The 21,777-nt window shown below is 35.6% G+C and overlaps 3 protein-coding genes and 1 long non-coding RNA gene across 6 annotated transcripts in view; 2 read left to right on the forward strand and 2 right to left on the reverse strand.

Annotated features, from left to right (window-relative positions):
* LOC109123886 (uncharacterized) overlaps positions 1–400 on the reverse strand; it is a 28,797-nt gene extending 28,397 nt beyond the window's left edge. Inside the window, exon 1 of the long non-coding RNA XR_002031731.2 lies at positions 176–400. This is a non-coding gene — a long non-coding RNA (uncharacterized LOC109123886). The remainder of the gene's footprint in view (positions 1–175) is intronic.
* Positions 401–1,595: 1,195 nt separating this feature from the next.
* Positions 1,596–2,551, forward strand: LOC100259311 (acidic endochitinase). The gene is made up of 2 exons (XM_002272927.3): positions 1,596–2,077; positions 2,155–2,551. Exons 1-2 carry the CDS (start codon positions 1,596–1,598, stop codon positions 2,549–2,551), a joined length of 879 nt encoding a protein of 292 aa, XP_002272963.3.
* Positions 2,552–5,755: 3,204 nt separating this feature from the next.
* Positions 5,756–16,080, reverse strand: LOC100262902 (pescadillo homolog). Of its 3 annotated transcripts, none has more exons than XM_019225282.2 (14): positions 15,948–16,080; positions 15,777–15,862; positions 15,156–15,404; positions 14,939–15,064; positions 14,704–14,788; positions 14,500–14,610; positions 13,466–13,559; positions 13,070–13,356; positions 10,429–10,536; positions 9,201–9,322; positions 8,163–8,382; positions 7,150–7,371; positions 6,223–6,330; positions 5,756–5,993 (listed from the first exon to the last, which is right to left on the reverse strand). In XM_019225282.2, exons 1-13 carry the CDS (start codon positions 15,969–15,971, stop codon positions 6,241–6,243), a joined length of 1,824 nt encoding a protein of 607 aa, XP_019080827.1. In that variant the 5' UTR covers positions 15,972–16,080; the 3' UTR covers positions 5,756–5,993; positions 6,223–6,240. The 3 variants fall into 3 exon arrangements, with proteins under 3 accessions (XP_019080827.1, XP_010660864.1, XP_010660865.1); XM_010662562.3 differs by having other exon boundaries at positions 5,756–5,996; XM_010662563.3 differs by lacking the exons at positions 5,756–5,993; positions 14,500–14,610 and having other exon boundaries at positions 6,016–6,330.
* Positions 16,081–16,328: 248 nt separating this feature from the next.
* LOC100249087 (uncharacterized) lies at positions 16,329–21,759 on the forward strand. The gene is made up of 17 exons (XM_002272985.5): positions 16,329–16,453; positions 16,537–16,649; positions 16,994–17,102; positions 17,208–17,272; positions 17,825–17,863; positions 18,597–18,693; positions 18,779–18,869; positions 18,990–19,053; positions 19,123–19,199; positions 19,325–19,403; positions 19,729–19,808; positions 20,038–20,122; positions 20,200–20,268; positions 20,349–20,416; positions 20,501–20,549; positions 20,683–21,168; positions 21,491–21,759. The coding sequence occupies exons 1-16, from the start codon at positions 16,381–16,383 to the stop codon at positions 21,061–21,063; spliced, it is 1,539 nt and encodes a 512-aa protein (XP_002273021.2). The 5' UTR covers positions 16,329–16,380; the 3' UTR covers positions 21,064–21,168; positions 21,491–21,759.
* The last annotated feature ends 18 nt before the right edge of the window (positions 21,760–21,777 follow it).

Raw genomic sequence — 21,777 nt, forward strand, 5'->3', positions numbered from 1 at the left:
TGGTAAACTTCAAATTTGAGGAAAATTTCATATTCCTTCAACGAAATTTCAGTTTTAATGCAAACCCAATTCGAGATATCAACGATAAGATAAATAAACAACATCTGAACAACAAACGGAAGCGTACATATGAAGAAACTTCATGAGTAAGAAATAGCATTGGGAAAAGAGGAACCTGTATTCATTTAGACGAAGATTTTGAAGTGGGTGGGAGGTGGGAAAATCTCCAGTTCAAGTGTTGGTTGTGTGGCTGTTTATTCAGCCACCAACGATGTTTCTTTGTGTGACAACGGTCGGTTACTCTAGGCCATATGATGGAGGAATCGAAGTCGCAGACCATTATGGTTACGGGTTAGGCGATAGGCGATTTCATATCTAAAACCGCTCAAATGACTCACTGTCACTGCTTTGTTGACTCGTAACTCGTAAGTCATAAATTCGTAATTAGAACAGAAAAACAATTAGAAGAGTAGTTCTATAACAAATATCATTGTCATCATGGGATTAGAAGCACCTTCTAAAATTATCTTGATAAAAAAAAAATCAAATAATTTGACTCACTTTGAAAACAATTTGGTAAAATATCAAGTGAGTATTTTTAGAAAACATTTTTAACATAAAAAAACGTTTTTTCAAAAAAATTAAGTTAGTAACTATTTTTTAAAATAATTGTAAAAAATAGTTTTAAGAACAATTTTTAAAAACCATTATTTAATATTTTATAAAACAAGATTTCTTTGGAAACCTAAAATGTTTTTAACCTACTTTTAATGTTTTAAAAATATTTTTTACATCTATTGTTTTATTTTTTTAATCATTCTCCATGTTTATATGATGATTTTTTAAAACAATTTTAAGAAAATGCGTAAAAACAATTGAAAACAGTTAAAATGTGTTGTTCAAAAGTAATTTGTTCTTTGCTTTTAAGAATAGAAAATAAAAAATAAAAAACAATTTTTTTTATTGTCAAATATGTTTTCATATTTTTTTGTTTTAGAAAACAAAAAGTTATTCTCGAAAACAGTTACCAAACAAAATCAAATGTTTGATAAATTTATAAAGTAAAAAAAAAAAAATCACTTTTTAGATAACCATTCGGGAAGTGATTCTCCAAATAATATTTTTAAAGAAAACATTTTAAGTCAAAGACATTTTGGAAACACTTTCGATACTTAGAAAGTAGTTACCTAAAAATGAATCTTTAATAATTAAATTTTCAATGACCTACTATGTTTTTAAATAGTTTTCCTTTAAGATATATTTCTCATCTACTTGAACTCCTAAACCTTTTTTTCTCTTTGATTTATATTTGATTCTCCCTTAAACCTTTTTATTTCTTCATTTTGTAGTTTGTACTCAATTGTATGTGAATATCCCACCCCGTTTCTTCATTCTGTCCTCTTCAAAGCAAATGCCTTGCATAGTTCTTGTTTGACTTTCTGCATTGGTTTGATCATCTAAATGTATCCTACCATCTATATGACTCCAAACTCACTAAAGAAAAATTTCATATAAAGTTGGTCTCAGCCTAGGAAGTGGCAGCCAATTTAATAGTCAGTCCGTTGTTGTAATCTGAAGCAAAACAACCCCCCAAAATGATCACAAACATACTCCCATTCTTCTTAATTCTTGCCATGATCTCCGGTCGATCATATTCCGGCAGCATCTCCATTTACTGGGGCCAAAACTCCAAGGAGGGAACATTGGCTGATACCTGTGGTACTGGAAGATTTGCCTTTGTTAACATAGCTTTCCTTCCTGTATTTGGCAACAATCAAACACCTGCACTGGACCTTGATGACCACTGTGACCCCTCCACAAAGAATGGCTGCACTGGTTTAGCCACTGATATTCGGTCGTGCCAAAGCAGGGGTGTCAAGGTCATGTTGTCGATTGGGGGCGGGGATGGCAGCTACTTCCTTGCATCATCTGAAGATGCAAAGCAGGTAGCTGCGTACCTGTGGGACAACTACTTGGGTGGAACATCCCCTTCTAGGCCTTTTGGTGATGCAGTGCTGGATGGTATTGATTTTGACATTGAAGGTGGAACCACACAGCACTGGGATGAGCTAGCTAGGTAAATGAAAATCTGCTTATTTGAATTCATTTTATAATCACAGATGGCATCATCACTTCATCGTTTGATCGTTACAGCTACTTGAGAAGCTACAGCTTTGCAAAGAAGTTGTGTCTGACTGCAGCACCCCAGTGTCCCTTTCCTGATGTATACATGGGGCAGGCCTTGTCCAGTGGCCTCTTTGATTATGTTTGGATGCAATTCTATAACAATTACTGTGAATACAAAGGAAATGCTGCTGAACTGAAAGCAACATGGGATACATGGACTAGCAATGTGACTGCAACAGGGTTCTTCCTGGGTCTCCCTGCTGCACCTAGTGCTGCAAGCAGTGGATATATTCCTGCAGATGTGTTGATATCTCAAGTTCTTCCATTGGTGAAGAATACCAGCAAGTATGGAGGTGTGATGCTGTGGTCTAAGTATTATGATGATCTGACTGGGTATAGTTCTTCCATAAAGAGTCATGTTTGACGCTTTCTTTTGGGAGTATCCAAATGTTGTGATATTGGTGTGTTTATTTATGTATTAAAAAACATAAACGTTGGCCTCTTGTGATTAAGTTGAGATCAAGATGCTTTGAAAAATGAGAAAACATCATTGCAAGTTCTTTTCCTTTTTTGTCTTTTTAAGCATTGAATACATTCTCCATGGAGACCCCACAAATGTACCCAAGAACAGAGCAACTTAAAGAAGAAACTTAAAAAGAGCAAAAAGCACATACTGAAACAGAGCTCTTACATTTCACTACTAAGAAAGGATAATTCCACCAGCAAGTTGCAGCAGTCATGTCAGACCCTCCTCCCTCACAAGATGGCAGTAGGGAAATTATTAAAGAGAAAATGGATTGATTGATGGAGAAGAAGACGATTATTATCATAATGGAAGATACAGCAACATACATTTAACTTAGAATATCGGGTGGAGATGGAGGATAGGGCCTGTAGGAACTGGCAGTAGGAGGCCGAGGCGCCACTCCCTTGCCATTGCGCAGCATCTCCTTTCCTTTATGGATATCGCCGCCAATTCCACCTCTCCTTCCCATGATATTCACAGTATACACAGCATGTTTCAGTTTTTCATGTGGGCTGCCGTAGCCATCTGATCTCATGTCAATACCAAGTGGGTCAGCTCCCATGGCTGAAATACTGAGGAACATCAGCAGGAAAGCTAAAAAGACCAACTTCATTGTTAGATTGAGCAATGAAGCATTACTTGATTCTCTGAATATATAGAAGCAATGACGCATTACTTGCTGAATATGTAGGACTTGTGTACGCCGATGAAGCATTACTTGCTGAATATATATAAGAAAAAGGGTTACTATTAATCATCTTTATCCTTTTTTTTTTCTTTTTTATTGGTCTCATTTTGATAAAAATGTTCTCACTTTTTTCTTGTAAAAATATATATATATATTTTTAAAAAACCTATATGTAAATACTTGAAATTACAAATGACAAAGGGTATTTATGTCCAAAATGAGTTACTTTAAAAAAAAAAAAAACATAAAGATGATTAAATTCACAAATTTAGGGATTATTTAATCCATTTTAAGCAATTATTTATTAGAAAAATGGGGCAGAGGATGTCATTCTTTACTAGGCATTCCTGTTCAGATCAAACTATTGGGGAGGATAGAGGCATCCATTGGTTACAAACTGTGAGTAATAAAATAAATAAATTCTATAATTTTCAATTTTAAAACTAACACATTAACCAAAGTGGTATTGGCTAATTAACTCCAAACCCAAATAATTTAAATGAGAACTAAATAAAGTTTGAATTAAAATCTTAATAAAGAAAAATTTCTAATCTAATCATCATTCTTCGCCCAAACTAATCGTACCTGAAAATTTGTTAACAAATGAAAATGAACTCAAAACCTAATAAAGAGTATTAATACAGTTTCATAGATAAAACATTTTCGATTATAATTATAAACAAGAGATATAATGTATAAGGGCAAAAAATGTCAATAATTTTAATGTCTTGACTAAGGTTATATAAACTAGAATCAAACATTTTATTTCATTAATTCAAACTTACAAAATAGAACATTATATCTTTATAATTTTCATTTTTTATAAAGAAAGAAAATATTCAAACATATTTTGAATACAAAACAGATATTTGATCCATGCATAGAAATAAAAATAATTTTTTTAATTAAAAATAATATGCAAAAAGAAATGCATTTTTTTTATAAAATCTGTATTAATTTCTCTTACCTTAACAAAACACTCAAAATCTTAAACAATTTTCTCCTCACCTAACATAATATCATAACCATATTTTTTTATATACTTAAATTATATTAAAACTTTTACTAATGATAATAATTATTATTATTATAATTAATCCCCCGTATCCCAACCATACACCAATCCTAGAAAATTTAAGTTTTTGAAACTTTGTTTTTAATTTTTTAATTCAAGTGCAGAATGAAAAAAAATTATCATTTCATACACTCAAACGGCAATTCTAAATTTTTTTCTAAAATTACCCTCCCGCTTCTCCCTCCCCTCCAAAATCTACCGTCACCTTGCGGGCGTCATCGTCTCTCTAATCGGCAACCTCTCTTCTCCCCTCACTCTTCTCTTTCTCTATTTCTCCCTTTATCTCTTTTTTCCTTCCCTTTCTCGACATCACCACTATCACTACTGTCGGCGCCATCACCATGGCCGGCTGTCACTCATAGTCCCCTCCGGCTGGCAACCTCCCTCTCTCTCTCTCTCTCCCTTTTCCCTCCCTATTTGTCTCTCCTTCCTTCCCTTTCCACATCACCACCGCCACCACTCGCAACAACCCATTGCTCCTGCCAACTCTGATCGGCGACACCAATCGCCACCAGTGAAAGGCGACAGTAGCAGTGGGTTGCTGGCAGTGGTGGACAACTCCACCTATTCCCGTCATTATTATTATTATTATTATTATTATATAATAGTGCATTTGAATTTTTTGTTTTTTTTTTCTCCACCACTTCTCGCTAGCCATCAGGTCCACCACTGACGGCTACCAAACAAGCCCCATAAGTCACATGTAGCACGACACACACTCCACAAAACCTTTCTGTTTATTTATTTATTTTCTCGTTCCAAATTATTACCACACGACAAAACTATAATTTTTTTTCCCCATTTCTTTTCGAATCTCAAGCCTGCATAATTGAACTATTTTATTTGTTTATTTATTTCATTTAAACCTTTTTTTTTAATCTACTCAATTCAATATTTATATTCTAAATCTCCAAATCTTCAATCCTATATTACTCCATTACTCTATGTTTTTTTTATTTCTCTGTTCTCCATATTAAAAAAGTTTTCTTTTTATCCTTATTAAATTAAATTAATTCATTTTTATATTTTAAATTACAGTTTCACGGCCTAAATTGGGTTTGGGGCGCGGCGTCAGAAAACTACTGGGCAGAATAGGGGCATATTGTTAGTGGAAATTAAGTTAATTAAACGTGGAAGGACAGCACGAAAAGTTGGATCACGGGTCCCAAAACATTGTGCCACTGGACCTTACTTTTGGCTGATTCCAATATTCCCACCTTCAGTCTATTATATTGTGAACACTTCTACCTAGACGCAGAGCCCATCTATTTATTAAGACCGTGCAGACGTTTCTACGACATGTGAAGGATATGGAGCATGTGAATTTTGATTCCATCCATTCACGTTCCTATAATATTCTTGTGTATTATAAACCCTCGCAATTCAGTAAAATATTTAGGTAGCATTTCAGTGGATCTTTCAGAGGAATATTTAACTTAAGCGTCAGGAGTCCATTAATGGCCAGGTTACCTCACCAATGCCTCCAGCAGGAAACAAGGAGAGGCTGGAATGTAAGCAATGTTCCAGAGTCCAGACTCAAGTTTACATGCATTTATGCTCTCCTTTTGGTCTTAGATCTGCTGAAAACCCAAAAAATAGTTGTTCAACAAGGGAGGCTTTTACTATTTGAAATCAAAATAACTACTTTTACCATAGAAAAATTTTAGCCAATCACACTCCTAATTGGCAGTGTTCCAAGGTAATGTATATGTCACAAGAAAACCTAATGGACCATGAGCAAAATTGACTTGGCTTCCAAAACCAGGACTAACATGAATCAGTAAGTTACCGATAACACAAAGGTACCGGGATTTCAGAGGGGCTTCAGCTTTTCTCTGATCCCTGTGCTGCTTCAATTTTTTGCTTCCTTTCCTTGAGAAGATTGACATGAGCCCGCTTCCGTTCCTTGCCAATCTGGATTTGAGACAATAGATTCACAAATCAAACCCCAGATAAAGTTCATCTCAATTTTGCAGGATAATTCATCCCATAACAAATTTAAATTCAAATAGTCATGAACTAGAAAATTCAATTGAATTAGAACTTTTATCTCATTGTACCAAACTATGGGCCAAAATAGAAATGAAGACAAAAACACCAAGTATGTTTATATGACACAGCTAACACTAGGATGAACATTTTTAAGGATATTTCAAACCAATGAAACCTTTGGACTATTGGCATGCCAACCCAAACGAACTCAATTCCCACTTGTCTATTTGAATGGAAAAACTCACTCCAATCATGCCATTAGATACATGCTAAAGCATGCATATGGCCAAAACAAATAAACAAGGCAGCAAAACTAAAAAACAGTTCAGAGTAAGAAGCATGCCAAGAAGCATCCAGTTTGTCTTAAAACGCAATTTTTGCTATGGTTCCACCACTAAGTACCACTAACCAGTGAAGTTTTGTAGGGAACTCACATCATAATGCTTTCTAACTTTTCACAGAAACTAAGATTGTAGCTTTTAATTTTAATGGATGTAAAAGAAATCTGAAATTTGTAAATACTGCTCTTAGCTTGTGTACAAATCATGCAAATCACTGTGTATACCAACTAAGATAAAGCCTACTTTCAAGTCTCAGAAACAGAACAACATGCGGAAACCTGTTTATTATGAACAAAAGAAGGTAATATTTTATACTTAATTGCAAGAAAAAAATTTTACATGCTGCATCATGCATGTCAAAAAGGAATAATAGCAGCATAATAGGAGTTAACAAAGTTACCTGCATCGCTTCATAAAGCCTTCTCTTCTTACGTGACATGACAACCTTGGACATGGTGGTAGTATCCTCAGCAATTTGTTGCATATCGGGGAGAGATTCTTCCCAAGCCTCAGTGTCCTCGACAGAGCTTTGCTTATTCATATTCGAGACAGATGAAGAATACTGGACACCCTGGAGTTCCAGTTGCAATTCATTGTGATACTGATTCTCAAGAGCTAACATCTGCATCCAACACAAATTTGTGAGCTTAAAATTAATAGAAGTTAAAAGAAAATGCTGCAGACGAATGACAAGGACAAAGAATGGATACCTAAAAGAAAATAATGAGTCAGGTTGTGATTGAAAATGATAAAAATGAGGCACATAGAATATATTTTTGAAAGAAGTTACAATGGAGAAGAAGAAAAGAAGAGGTAAGGGCACTTTCATCGATGCTCAATTTTTAACAGAAATTAACTTATAAATGGATTGTTAAAACATGTGAATTTAAAAGCGGGGAAAAAAAGATTGAAAAAATTTCAGTGTTGATTCAATTTTTCCCCCTCCAGACAAGCACGTTTCAGGTGTTAATAAAAGTCGATTTCTTGAAAAGAAAAAATAGAACAAATAGACTCCTATATGGCACTTGTAATTTTATACAATTGGTCATTAACGCATGGTTCTAATACTTTCAATAGCACATAAGAGGATCTTCATGCATGTGGCAGCAGTAACACATGTATACACAGGCACGTACAATCGAACCACTAGTCACAGGCTAATCCTAATAGCTAAGCCTACTGTTTAACACTTCATTTTATTTTTTTATTTTACTCAAAGAGGTTATAGGTGGTCTGCAAATCCAACTAGTTTCCAGTTTGATGAACAGTCTGACATCTATAGAATTCCACCAACCAATCCCATGCATGAACCAGCAGGTTTCTGATTCCATGAGTGGCTGACTTTCAGAAACCGTACTGTCTTTGGCTGGTATACCATAATCAATTTTATCTGATTGCTGAAAGAGTTTGTACCTTCTGTTTTCTCTCTGCAACTTCATTGGCTTCAGTTCGGCTGATAATACCTTCTACCAGTAAATTCTGAGGATCATCCAAATCTTCTTTTCCGGCACCTGGAATTGGAAGGACTTCTTTTCTTGCAGCAGCTTGCAGTCTTTTGATCATCTCTGCATACTCAGGAACATAACCTTCGGCCTCATTGTCAATGAACGGTGATAGATGTGGAGGAGGAACCCTGTTGAGACAAAAATATGTTGAATACCTGACATGTTATCATTTGATAATGCAATTTGTGTACTGGAATTTTCATTACAGATATCAAAAGAAATAAGGTTTCTTTTCAGTCCCTTACAAAACAATCCATGTTGATTTAACCATTGGACTTGGAGAGGAATAAACTAAAATTTTCCAATAATTATATGCTAGGCAAGCATAAATTTTATTAACAGCACCAAGGAAAGAGGCACATCAAAGTATATCGGGCATACACAGAGGGCGCCAAAGACAAAGACAAAAAAGGAAAAAGGGGAGCAACAAAAACAAAAGACACCCCTTAGCTAGTGCCTAACCCACATCAAAAGAATTCAAACAACAAGGATTTTAGTGCTTGATCCATCTGCCCCTCACTTTAAAATGATCTCCAATTTCTCTCGATTCATATCATTTAAAACATGCACAAAGGAAACCCTAAATCTTTTTTACATTCTTTCCACATGAAGGGACCCATAACAACCTAAGAAAAGACACCATCCATGTATGCTAAACAAGGAGAACACCAACTTCCATAAAACCATTGACTTTTGCGTAATGTTGGAGAATGTTATCAATTGAATCTTTCTCCTTGGCAAAGAAAGCATCTATGACCAATAACCATTTTCATCAATGACCATCTATTTATTGAGATAATTAATATTAAGTAAGAATCTATATGACCAGGACTATAACTTGTCATTCTATCATGATGAAAGTGAGAGGTTAACTTAGTTCAAGCAAGTGCACGCACACTTATAAAAGTGAGAAAGATAATAGAAGAATATGTTCCCCAAAAATTACCTTCCCACCATATAAGCATCAGTTGGTAATATGATCCGTGCATTTACACAATCAAAAACCCACTGTGGCTGTACATATTCTCTTGAAAGGAATATATGCCCCTGTGTTGGCCTGTCAACAATCTGCAGAAATTAATGTGATCAATAAAAATGTCTAATATACATTTTAAACAATACATTGCCAGGCTAAGGAAAGATATAGATTTGTCTACTTGTATTAAAAATAGGAGATTGTCATTGCAATGGATAGAAATACAAAAATCTGGGGCATTAAAAATAGGAATGTATGCTCCTAATGGCAAACCTTCCCACCTGAAAAGTACTAAAGAAATTTGTCAGGGGCCCAGGGCAAGGCACTGCCACCTTGCAGTATAACAGAAGACACTAACAGGAAGCTGTTTTCATAATAAAGGCTACTATCCTGTTATTTCTAACTCACTTTTATTTTAGACATATGAAGTATGAGAATTCAGTTAAAATATATTTAAATATTCATCCAATCATGTCAATTTTTTTGATAGGTCAAATAAGCAGATTTATTAAAAGTGCTAGGATGAGATTTCCTTTTTATCAGAAGCGCTTGGATGACATGATCATCCAATCATATCAATATATCATGAATTATGATTCTTATAAAATACAGAGAAGTAAACAAGTCTGCCAGTATGTCTAGACCTTATCTTAAACCTTGTCACATGAATTCAAAAGCCAACTGAAAAAACTTGATGACAATACAATTTCCTGTTCACCAAAAGTTATCCTGAGGCTCCTGAGCAAAGAGATAACATACTAGCAAACTCAACTCAATGAAGCCTTGAGCAAACTACTTGAATCGGTACACTTTCAACAATCAGCTTTATCTAAAGACCATATCTGAAGTTAAACGATAGGCTCCACATCTTGATTCATGCCCTTAACACAATCCTTACAGCCTCCTCAAATTTAATCAAACCACTCCATAATGGTAATCATTAGTCTGGAACTAACCAAATTATCTTGATAAACCCCCACATCTAATTGTCAAATGGTGCCACCAAAAGGCTTTTCATGAAAGCATGATGTATATGGCAGAATTAGGCATCCACAACTACTACAGGGCATCATATCAACTAGTAACCAAAAGCAGCATAATTGAACAATCATAACAGCATGACATTCAGTTTTAAAGACAATTAGATGAGGAATTTTTGTTTTCTAATGTCCATATGCATCCTCATAGAATAGCAGACCTGATAAGTGATGCTCTGATCAGCTTCCTTAAATGGAGCTCCTTCTCCCTCCCAAGAAACCACACCACCAAAAGCAGGAATGACAAAAAGCAATGACTCTCTGGGAACCTGAACATGGAAAAGATATCTTATAAAATGATATATACATATATATGTGTGTGTGTGTGTGTGTGGAGAGAGAGAGAGAGAGATGTATTCCAATACAACTCAACTGACTAACAGAATTAAGAATCCACCAATATAGGAGAATTTGATAAATATGCTTTAAACATATACACATTATTCAAATGTTAATTTTTAAATTTGCTTTAGGCAAAGATCAAGAATATTAATAGAGCCTCACAAAAGGGTGCACAAAAACATACATGGGGTATACAAAGGTGCCAAAAGGCTAACCAAAGTGAAGAGACACATATCCTTGCCAACTTAGAGCTCAACCAATCAATAAAATCCATCATGAACATTTTTGCCTTGTGTTAATATATTCCGTGTTTACTTATCAAAAAAAAAAAAAAATCCATCATGAGCAATGAATAATCTTCTAAATACACTTCAACGCACTCAAAAAGATTTATTCATAAAGGATTTCTTCTGCCTTAGATGGCATCTGTTCAACATCTTCCATCCCATCCTTTTGAGCTGATCAAATGTCAATTATCCTTCTCCACATTGCTTACCAAGCAAAAAGGTCAACTTTGGACAAAACCAAAGGATTCCAAATAATACTAGAAGGAAAAGCAAGCCTCCATTTTTCCATTACATAAAGAGGAATCAAGTGATTTAAGTGAAAATTGTTACACTTTGAGTTCAACCAAACCATTTTATCCCATATGTCTTTACAAATTGTTTGTGCTTGTCTACTAAAAATAGTCTTCACCCTGCCTAGTTCCTAGTCATGAATTTGTCTTGTGAAATGGAGGTTACAATAGCCCCCCTTACCTATTTGCTCCCACACCTCAGCTACCCATGCATCTTTAGCAAGAGCTATTGAAAACAACTGCAAGAAAATCCTATCCAAGGGGTAAGTCACCACACCATCAATCCTTCCAAAATTTCACCCTCTGCTTGTTCCCATTTTAAAACCAGTTTTACTATTAAAGCACCCTACCTGCCCTACCTGCTTTTGATTGCCTTTCACACACCCATCCCATATCCTTCCCTCACTCCTCTAGAGCACCATTCACCCTCCTCATACTTCATTGAAAACACCCACTTCTATAGGGATTCCCTTTCAATAGTGAATTTCCAACACCATTTGATGAGAAAAGCCTCGTCAACAATGGACAGACTTCTAATACCCAAGCTCCTATTCCTCTCGTCCATGCAAACTATCTAACAATTTACCAAATGCAGCTTTCTTAGCAAGTTAATGTCATGAATGACAGTTCGCAGTCCAAGGTGTAATAAAAATAGTGATGCATGAGAATGTATATTAAGATTAGGAAAAATCAACCCCATACAGTATGATTGAATTTTATGTTTATAAACATATAAATGCCTCTTTATCGGTTGTGAACAGAATATCTCAACTAGTCAAATAAGATGGAAAGAAGAAAAAAACAAAAAAAGTTCTAGAGAGTAGGAACAATGCCAGTATTCATCTGGGACCTCTAACATGATGGAATGGGTTAGCAAAAAGACTAGTGACACATAAAGTGCTATAATCTTTTAGAAAGGTTCCAATATCCCTCACAAAGGTTTCCAGCCTGGCTAATTCAAGACACTTTCATTGTCAGATGTTCCAAGTGAAATCATTTTCTAGACTATTAATGTCACATTTATTAGAAGCAAAACAAGGAACAATGCTACTATTCACTTGGGATCCATAACATGATTAGGTGGGTTAGCAAAAAGACTAGTAACAGAGTTTTTTTTTTTTAATAGGCCAAAAGGAGTAGTAACATATGATGTACTATAATCTTTTAGAAAGGTGCCAATATCTATTGCAAAGGCTTCAAGAGTGGCTAACTCAAGATTCTTTCATTGTCATAGTGTCGTGAGCTCATAGGCAAGATTTATCTACAACCTAGAAGGGGAGAAGCTCTAGAGCACTATATCATTTCTCTGGTTAGTCTACATAATAAGCCACTAAGGTTTTCCACAGAATGAAAGCCTTACCTAAAACTTAGCCCATGATTATTGGTTTTGGAGAAATTGCTACATGCGGAACCCACTTGAACCCACATGAGTGACTATTCTCCCACACCAAAAAAGAAAGAAGAAGAAGGAATACAATCCTATATTTTGGTCCAAGCAACATCATAAAATACCACTATGTCCAATAATGACCACCTTATCCCACCTCACAACTCCATTTTGGGAAGAAGGCGTGGAGAACCGCTTCATTATGTATTTTTTGGACTATTTGGAAAGAAATCAAAGAGTGTTTGAAGATGAGGAGACATCAAATCAAAGTCCTAAAAATTATTTCCTTAACAATCTTGCTATGTGGAATTGGATGTACATAAATGGGAGTACTTTGTACTTAATTGATTGTGTAGATCGGATGAGTTCTTGTTGAGGAAGGAAGTAGTTTTTTGTTTTCCCTATTTTTTGTTTGGCCCTTTTCGTTTATTGTATGCGTCTTCTGTACTTGTGTGCATTTTTATACGCTTTTAATATATTCTCTTACTTATCTCACCTCACGACTCAAGAAGAATTTCTTATTCTTGAAGAGTGTTTTACACTCCCTTGTTTCTTCATCATCCTCATCTTCACAAGAGGCATCTTCAACAAGGTGCATTAATGTGCCAGGTTCATTGGAAGGAAGCTGATGCTGAAGTTGGGCAAGCCTGAGTTCGGACTCATCAGGTTGAGTTCCATCTTTTGTGATGTCAATTTGCTCAGCTCCAGAAGAACTGACAGCTTGAGATCCCAACACCGTGGCACTAGAGTTGGCAGCAAAGTATCTTGACAATCCATAAAGATCTGCACAACTCAAACAATACCAAATAAAAATACTATAGCATCAATCACATACTAGTTCTCAAGGCGAGAACCAAGAAATTTCTCTCCAAATGTATATAATAAAATATACCTGCTGCCAAAGCTTCCAATCGAGAATCAAGAATGGGTGGATATTTCACGTTAATTGAATGATAAAGTCTAAAATTGACAAAAGCAAGAAGAGTCTGCACCAAAAAATGAAAACGAAAACGAAATACATAAGAAAAATGAATTAGATGGCAAACATGTGCCATGTTTATTTATTCAGAAACAACATTTCACTAAATGGATTAAAAGTACGAGGATGAGTAATCCTTCAACTGGACATATGATCTATTACAAGAAGGAAGTAAAGTGGTGGAAGGAGCCATGCCCTCCCTCAAAAAAATGAGCAAACTAGTGGTAAAAAAGATAGAACCCCAAACCTACCAAGAAAAAAAAATAAAAGAAAGAGCCCCCTAGGGCTGCCCAACAAAGACCTTCAAATTATACTTTAACAACCTAATGGTTGTAGACTCAGCATTAGTGATAGAATGGGTATCCCAAGGGAAGCCTTTTCTAGAGCTTTCAGTTGTTCCTTCCTTCAGATCCCTAGGTCAGCAAATCAAATTGTAGATCCTTTTGCTAAGTGAGGAGCTTCTCAGTTTAGAACCTTTTGGCCATGTGAAGGTTGTAGCTTTTGTTTTGATGTGCCTACCACTTCTTAACATTGTCTCTGTTCATTTTTGTATTTTCACATTCATTTTCTATGAAATGAATTGGTTTGTTGTAGATTTAGAATAAAATAAAATAACAACTACTAGGTTTTTTGTATTTAGAAAAAAAAAATAGAAAGAGCAAAAATGTGCTGTGAGACAGTTAACTGTTTCATTTAACTCCTGTTTTAGGACATGTCCTCATGCCTCACTTTTCATTCTATTTAACAAAATTGCAATTTTTGGAGTCTCACCTTTTTGTTTTAATTCATGTTCAGTTTTAATACCCTCAAGGTCTCAACAATTTGTTGAGTAATTTAAGATGGAAAAGACCTAGTTTAGTTTCAACCGCAACCCTATGGCCTCTCCCCAACTCCCAAAGAAAAACACCAGTGAACAAAATTGAAATCCGAAAATTATCAAATCTGACCTCATAGAACTCCAAGAAAGTTAACATGACATTGAAATCAACATCATCAGTCAAGACTTGCTGCAGTGTATGAGGGGTTAACCATGTTATCTTTTGCCCCTCCACCTCAGCCTGTATAAATGAACAGCACAATATGGTAACCTAAATAAAACGCCATGTTCCTGAACAAATGATACCTATAAAAACACAGTGATCTCATGATACCTGGTAATATATGCCTTTCACTGATATGAAGGTTTTTCGCAATTTATGAGTACGACAAATGTATGCCTGCCACTCATGGCTCAACCTAACCAACCAAAAAAAAGCACAATCAATTTGCAATAACATCAACACATGCAATGAATTCAATAGACAAATGATAATACTGTAAAACCATAATAAGTTATCAACATTTAAATAACCATTAGCACTCTCTTAGCAAATAAACTGTACCAACCTTCGACAATTATGGATTCGCTTAACTTGAATTTTTTCACTCTCTAATGCAGGTAATGATGCAAAAAGGTGCACCATGGTGAGACAGTCATCCAAATCCCTGAGAGCATCAGTGAATTTTGGATACCTAAAAGCAAAGCACAACAAAACAAGCAAGTCAACGATACTTGATTAGGGCAATAAAGTGGCTAAATCCATGGGGAATACAATGAACAAACCTCTCACGAATAAGCCTATCTAGTGTGTAATTTGGCCGGCGAGTCAAGAGACGCTCAGCAAGGTCTCGGTTCTTCTTAGCTTTAGCTTTATTTACCTTCTTGTCGTATGCCCTTATATTTCTGAACTTCTCAAGCAATGGTTCGTGTTGAAGGAATGCAATATCCTTTGTGTGATAGTAAGTGTGGTGATTTCCCTTGACCTTCTTCTTTGGCTCCCGAGGAAATACACCCTTGAGTATGCATAATCTCCTAAAAAAATTTATACCAATAACAAAATGAGTCCATAGTTTCCATAACTGTTTGGGCATGACCCTTGCTAATACTGGATTCAAATCCTAAAAGCCTAATTGTAAAAACAAAATTCATATCTCCTCTAACATAAATAAAACCAAGGTTCTGTTTGGTTGCCAAGAAAATTGTGGAATCTAAGACTCGACGAAGGTTTCCATGGTTTTTCAGCAGCCAATTCGTGTCATTTTCAGTAGAAAGCACACCAAATGAAATCAATAAACAAAAAAGAAAAAAAAATCCACACACATCAATCGACTTCTGTAATTTCCAAAAAAACTCGAACTTGAATGATAGATAAATCCTAAATCAAAGGGTACCAAAGAGAGATACCTGAAAAGGGGAAGGCTGACTTGAAGATGTTTAACAGCTTGTGACCTGGTGATGTATTTGGCGGCATTACCTTCCTTTTTCTTCCCCTGTATTAATACAAAAGAAAAATTAACGAAAAAAAATACAAATTTCCAAGGAACGATGAGGACAAGGTCGTGGAATGGAGCTTACGGGAGGCCTGTAATGCTTCGGCATGGCTAGAAAGAAAAAGGTAGGCTGGTCAGTAAAGAAAGAGAATGTGCGCGAGGATGGAGGCGTTTCGAAGATTTAGGGTTTTAGTTTCGGTGGTAGAAGACGCATGCCGGTGGAAACGGGCCAAAAAGGGGTAATATAATGGGCTGAGGCCCAAAGGAGAAACAAGAATTAAATGGGCTAAAGCCCATTTAAACTTGAGCCGACACCTATATCACACAAATGGCACGTGACGTGGAGGTTGGAGTTTACCGCGGCCACATGGACACCGTGAAAATCAAATTTTAAGTTAGCCGCCACTTAAAACCGAGCAGCTTCCCGCCAATTCAAATATTATAATGCTCAACTCCAAATATTCACAACGCCTCTCTTTCTTCCCCAATCTCACTCCCTCTCTATCTGGTTTCGATTTATGCAAATGGAGAGCTGTAAACCCCAATCCTTCTTTCAGGACATCAGATCTAGAGAGCTCAATGGGTTCAGAGGTGCCTCTTTATCTCTATTTCTCTCTCTGTACATAATGTAGTCTCTGTGATTTCTCTCTGAAATTTGATTTCTATGTTTTCAGTTCGAAAACGGCCTTACTCCGGCGTTGACTCATCGGGGTTTAGTGAAGTTGGGGCTGTGGCTGTTGAGCATAATGGCTTTGATACACCTCCATTGGCCGTTTCTTTCTGCAAGGTTGGATTTTTATCCATGTCCACCTGGTCACCTACTGCGATTTTTATTTTCCATTTTTTTTTCCTTATATCGGGTTCTGTTTAGTTTTTAGGTTCATCTCACATTTTTTTAAATACTGGGTTCTCTTTCTTTGGTGAGAAATGAAAGAAAAGAATGAAAAAGCGATTTTTTTGTCAATCTTATGTGTGAGTTTTCTTGGGGTTCAAATGATTAAAAGCTATGAGTATGGAATTTTGGACTTTTTTTCGTACGTTTTTTTCCAACATCCAAATGGGCGTTACGTATTTTGAACAATCATGGGCAAGTTAAATGTTCTGTTAATTTGTAAAATTCTGATTCTGCAGACAAGTAAAAATTTCCATATCCTTGCTGTGTCTGACGAGGATGGATATGTGAGCTTGTTTGATAGTCGGCGGAGGCATCCGTATTTTGCATCATACCAGGAAAACGCAGGTTTGTTCAGTTTATCAAATTACATTTTAGGGTTTTGATTACTCTTGGTTCACTTTTACCAGTCTTCACTTAGTTTCTGATGAAAATTAATCATCTTATGTGCAGAGAAAGCAAGACTTTACGAATGGGTTGCCCATGATAATGCAGTGTTTGATGTATGCTGGATCAAGGTATGCACTTGTCATAAGGATTTGTTGAAGATTTGTGATGTATTTTGATTTGCACACACAATTAAGTCAGAATTATTAAATTTTCCCAATATTAAATTTTCCCAATTTCGCATCAATTTTTTGGCAGAGGATAATTTCACTCAACATCTTACAACAAAAAGAGTTGCAATTGAAGCTTTCTTAGGTGTTCTTGTGTGCAGTAATTCAGTTTAATCCTTATTAGTTGTTTCTAATCCAACATTTCTAAAATTTGGGAGTTTAGAGATTTGAGCAATATCCTTCATTCCACATTAAAAATCGTATGGTGATCAGTCATGCAGTGCCATCAGATTTGAAATTATTGTTTTATTAATTTAAATTATAACAATATCATTGATTTTTATTATGGGCAATATAGCCACAAAACTTATAGTTTGGGTTTATGGGAAAACTGTATGGTGAAGGCCATGGCTTTGCATTCAAATTAAGACAAATAACCAACATTAATTATGAATTTGGTAATTTCTAGTGTTGGATTTGGTCATGGCTTGATATATTTTTTTATAATTGCAGGATGACACATGTATTCTGACAGCTTCAGGTGATCAATCGGTAAGTAACTACACATTGAATTAGATTGTTTACTTGGATAGCATTTTCCATCTACGGAAAAACAATGGTATTTGTTAAACAAAAGCTCATTTGCATAATGCATGCTGCAAGTTTGGTATCACATTTCTTTTGAATATGCATGCAATATTTAGCTCTTGAAGTGTTTACAAATGCCCACCTTTGGATGATAAAAGTCATTTATTTTTTTAAAGTTTTGATTGAGGATGTTCTTTTAATCAATTTTCAACCTAAATGCCCTACTGTGTAGTGTTGGGGACCTAATTTGGTGATTAACTATGGTTCTGTGATGTGGATTCAGTGCACTGTGGAATTTTGAAACTTCGACAAGTATCATCAGTAAGGATTTGGAACAATATTTGATCCTGTGAAGTGTAAAACATACATAACATGAATTTTTCTGGTTTAGTTCTGTGCTTCTGACCTTCTTAGCTTGTTACATCCCAATAGCATACTTCCATGACCAAGTCAGTTGCTTCATGAATTCATTAATGGCATTGCTTTATTGGTTGATAAAAATTTAAAGCAACCCACAAAAAATTCTCAGTGGATAATAAGAAAAGAGTTCAGTAGGGATTCAACGCCATAAGAAAAGTAAAGTCACTTCAGGAAAAAAAAAGAAAAAGGATTCATTTTAAAACAAGTTATGATTCTGGTTATATTCAATGCTAAATCTGAGTCGACAGAATTTTCATCTATTGTTTAAATTTTACAGATAAAGGTTTGGGATGCACAGGAAAAGAAATGTACTGGAATGTTGATGGGGCACACAGGAAGTGTGAAATCTCTGTGCCCTCATCCAAGTAATCCTGGTATATTTATGTTTTCACCTACATCTCCTTTTTTTCTATTTATACTTGAAAGATGCTTATAATTTCACTTTTCATTTTTCAATAGATCTTGTTGTCTCTGGTTCAAGAGATGGGTCCTTTGCTATTTGGGACCTGAGAGGCGGTTCCAGAACTAGACGTGGGGATATCTGGATACCGTAAGTTACAATTACTTGCTTATTGGATGTGATTGGGTTGATTAGTTTGTTTTGACAAAAGGGAAAATTGTTTGTTTACTTCCTTTGAGTTAAATTCCATTTTCTCATCGATTCATCCAGGTCAACTGCTGTGGTTAAAGGAGCTCATCTATCACCTCGAATGAAGCGGGTTAAGCGTGCTAAGGTTTGTTGACAAATGATATTTCTCTTAATCCATTCTGTTGTCCCCTTAACCAAATTTTTGTTCTTGCAGGCTGCTTCCATGAGCATTACATCAGTTCTCTATCTCAAAGATGAGGTTTCCATTGCTACTGCTGGAGCAGTGGACAGGTATGTTAGAAGCCTTTGCAATGTTACAAGAAAAAAAATTAAATCTTGAATTCCTTAGCTACACATATCTCAATGATGCTTTGAAGGAATTGTTTATTTTACCTCTCTTCATTGGTTCATTTCAGTGTCATTAAGTTCTGGGATACACGAAATCTAAAAGCTCTGGTTACTCAGGCAAGCCCTCATTCAACTTCAGTTGCAAAGGTAAGTTTGAACTTGCAGTGTACATCTTTTTCCTTGGGATAAATAGGGAATACTTAGTTCCATTGGATGAATAGACCTTTGCCATCCAGCTTAGTGCTGTCAAAAATTAATGCCCAGGGAGAATGGCAGACTGTCCTTTCCCAGAAAATATCAATATAGTAAGAAATCTAAAATGGGTGGAAGTTCTACGGTGAATGGGCCTAATCCACCATCCATTGATTCTAAAGTACTTTTTTTTTAACTATTAATTTACAATTTGAATGTCTAGTATATTTCTTGAAATTCTTGACATATTAACAGTTATGGGTTTTTCTCCTTGTCTCAGGAAAGAAGATTACATGGTATATCTAGCTTGTCACAAGATTCAAATGGTGTGTTTATTTCAGCATCCTGCATGGATAATAGGTACCTCCTGATTCTGTTTAGCATCTTTTCTCAGTAACTGCATTAGCTTCAATTCAGAGGACAGTCACATGCGCTTAAAATGACTAGTACCAGGGGTTCATGCTTTCATGTCACCACCCCAAGTATTTTATTCTGTCATGGAAACCTTGAGATCAAGATATATTCCCAACTTATCACCATAAAAAAGCTTCTAGATGTCTAATTCAGATTTTTGTTATTGGTTTGTCAGGATTTACTTGTACAATGTACTGAATCTTGAAAAGGGTCCAATAAATTCTTTCTCTGGATGTCGAATAGAATCCTTCTATGTAAAGGTAAACATTTTTTTCATTGACGATAGTGTCACACTCTATTGTAAAACTGATGACCTACCTTTGATTTTGATTTGCAGTCAACAATTAGCCCTGATGCAGCTCACATACTTAGTGGTTCCAGTGATGGAAGCGCCTACATATGGCAGGTACGGTTTCTTTTCATAAGCACAGGCTTTTGGAGTCCGACCTTGTTCAAGATGTAACATCATTATTTGTGTTAAACCAGGTGAACAAGCCGCTAGCAGATCCCATATTATTGAAAAGTCATGAAGGAGAAGTCACAGCAGTAGATTGGTACATGATCTTGACACCAAATGGTTCTGGTCCCTTGTTTTCCTTTACAAACAAGTAAACCATTTTTGCGAAATTCCTTTGCAGGTGTTCATCTGAGCTTGGAAAAATAGCAACTTCCTCAGATGATTACTCGGTAAGCAAGACAAGTATATGAATCATCTAAAATTAGTATATTTGGCAATGTTTCTTCTGGTGCTCAACTAAATGTATGTTTAACATATGTAATGATGTCCAATGATTAGTTTCTATAAACCTTTATTTGTCAGGTTCGCGTTTGGGACATGCAGAGCAGTTGTTCCTCAAGCTCAAGATCTCCATCTTCCATTAGAAGGAGAGGAATGGCAATCCCAAACATGGAACCTAGAAATATTTTCATGCATGAAGAACCATCGAGTTCCACAAAGGATTCTAGGAGTTTGTGTCCACCAGATGAAGTAGCAGACCAACTCAACTCACATAATCCAATTACAATGCCCAAAATCAGTACTCCTGAATCCCAAAAGCAACAGTTTTCATTGGAACTGGATTTGCAAGAAACTTTTGAGAAAACCCCAGATGCTGCATTGAAGAGCCCAGCTTCTGTTTTGAACCCTCCTCCCTCCTTGAAAAGGAAAACAATCAGAGATTACTTTCTAGCGTCTTCATGAAACTTACTAGTTCATTCCTCAAGACTATTTTTGTCATACAGCACTGCCATGATTCTTTTTGGTCAAGAAAAAGGTGGAGCAGCAGCTTTTCGGATAATTGAGAGAGTAAGTTCTTTCTGCTTTTCTGTTGCTTTCTATCCTTTATTTTATTTCATTTTCAAAATTGGAGTATTGTTTCCTAAGAAATTTGAAAAGCTTGATAGATGGTGAAGACAATGCAGTGACTAATTTTGGCTTTCCTTTAATTAAGAACCCCATTTACGAAATATGATCAAAGGAAACTTCACATTTATTCAATGCGATCTAGTTTTAAAACCTTCAAAAATTTTCTGAAGCAGCATTGGAAGAGTGCACTTTTTCAAAGGAAGTCTTGACATTTTGAAAATTTTGGAATTTACTCTAGTATTGTTGGCTTGTGAATTTGCAGGGTGGTATATGAAATGTAAAGCGGGATTTCATCATCAGCATGGCAAGAATAAAACAAAAGTATACAGATACATGTAATGAAGTTGGAAGGATTTTGATGTAGATTTTTTATTCATTACAAGGGATTTCATTCATTTGTACCGCAATAGGAAAAGGCAAAGTGGAAGTACAGTAAAAGACAAAATTAGGATCTCACCATTGTACTTGAATCTTAAGATCTATTTTCTTATCCCCTGATTTATATACTTGATCTACACTTTCTATGGTGGACATTGGGAGTTTGATAGA

The sequence above is a fragment of the Vitis vinifera genome, chromosome 14, assembly GCF_030704535.1.
Source record: "Vitis vinifera cultivar Pinot Noir 40024 chromosome 14, ASM3070453v1".
NCBI classification, from domain to species: domain Eukaryota; kingdom Viridiplantae; phylum Streptophyta; class Magnoliopsida; order Vitales; family Vitaceae; genus Vitis; species Vitis vinifera.

What these genes read in the sequence shown, in the direction of transcription:
- LOC100249087 (XM_002272985.5), top strand. Translation starts at nt 16,381, where the DNA reads ATGCAAATGGAGAGCTGTAAACCCCAATCCTTCTTTCAGGACATCAGA. An exon ending in ATTCAACTTCAGTTGCAAAG is followed by an intron (nt 19,404 to 19,728) that starts GTAAGTTTGAAC and finishes TCCTTGTCTCAG; the next exon opens with GAAAGAAGATTACATGGTAT. An exon ending in TAGAATCCTTCTATGTAAAG is followed by an intron (nt 20,123 to 20,199) that starts GTAAACATTTTT and finishes TTTGATTTGCAG; the next exon opens with TCAACAATTAGCCCTGATGC.
- LOC100262902 (XM_019225282.2), bottom strand. Translation starts at nt 15,971, where the DNA reads ATGCCGAAGCATTACAGGCCTCCC. An exon ending in GATAGGCTTATTCGTGAGAG is followed by an intron (nt 15,065 to 15,155) that starts GTTTGTTCATTG and finishes CTTTGCTTTTAG; the next exon opens with GTATCCAAAATTCACTGATG. An exon ending in ATCAGAGCATCACTTATCAG is followed by an intron (nt 9,323 to 10,428) that starts GTCTGCTATTCT and finishes TAATTTCTGCAG; the next exon opens with ATTGTTGACAGGCCAACACA.
- LOC100259311 (XM_002272927.3), top strand. Translation starts at nt 1,596, where the DNA reads ATGATCACAAACATACTCCCATTCTTCTTAATTCTTGCCATGATCTCC. An exon ending in CACTGGGATGAGCTAGCTAG is followed by an intron (nt 2,078 to 2,154) that starts GTAAATGAAAAT and finishes TGATCGTTACAG; the next exon opens with CTACTTGAGAAGCTACAGCT.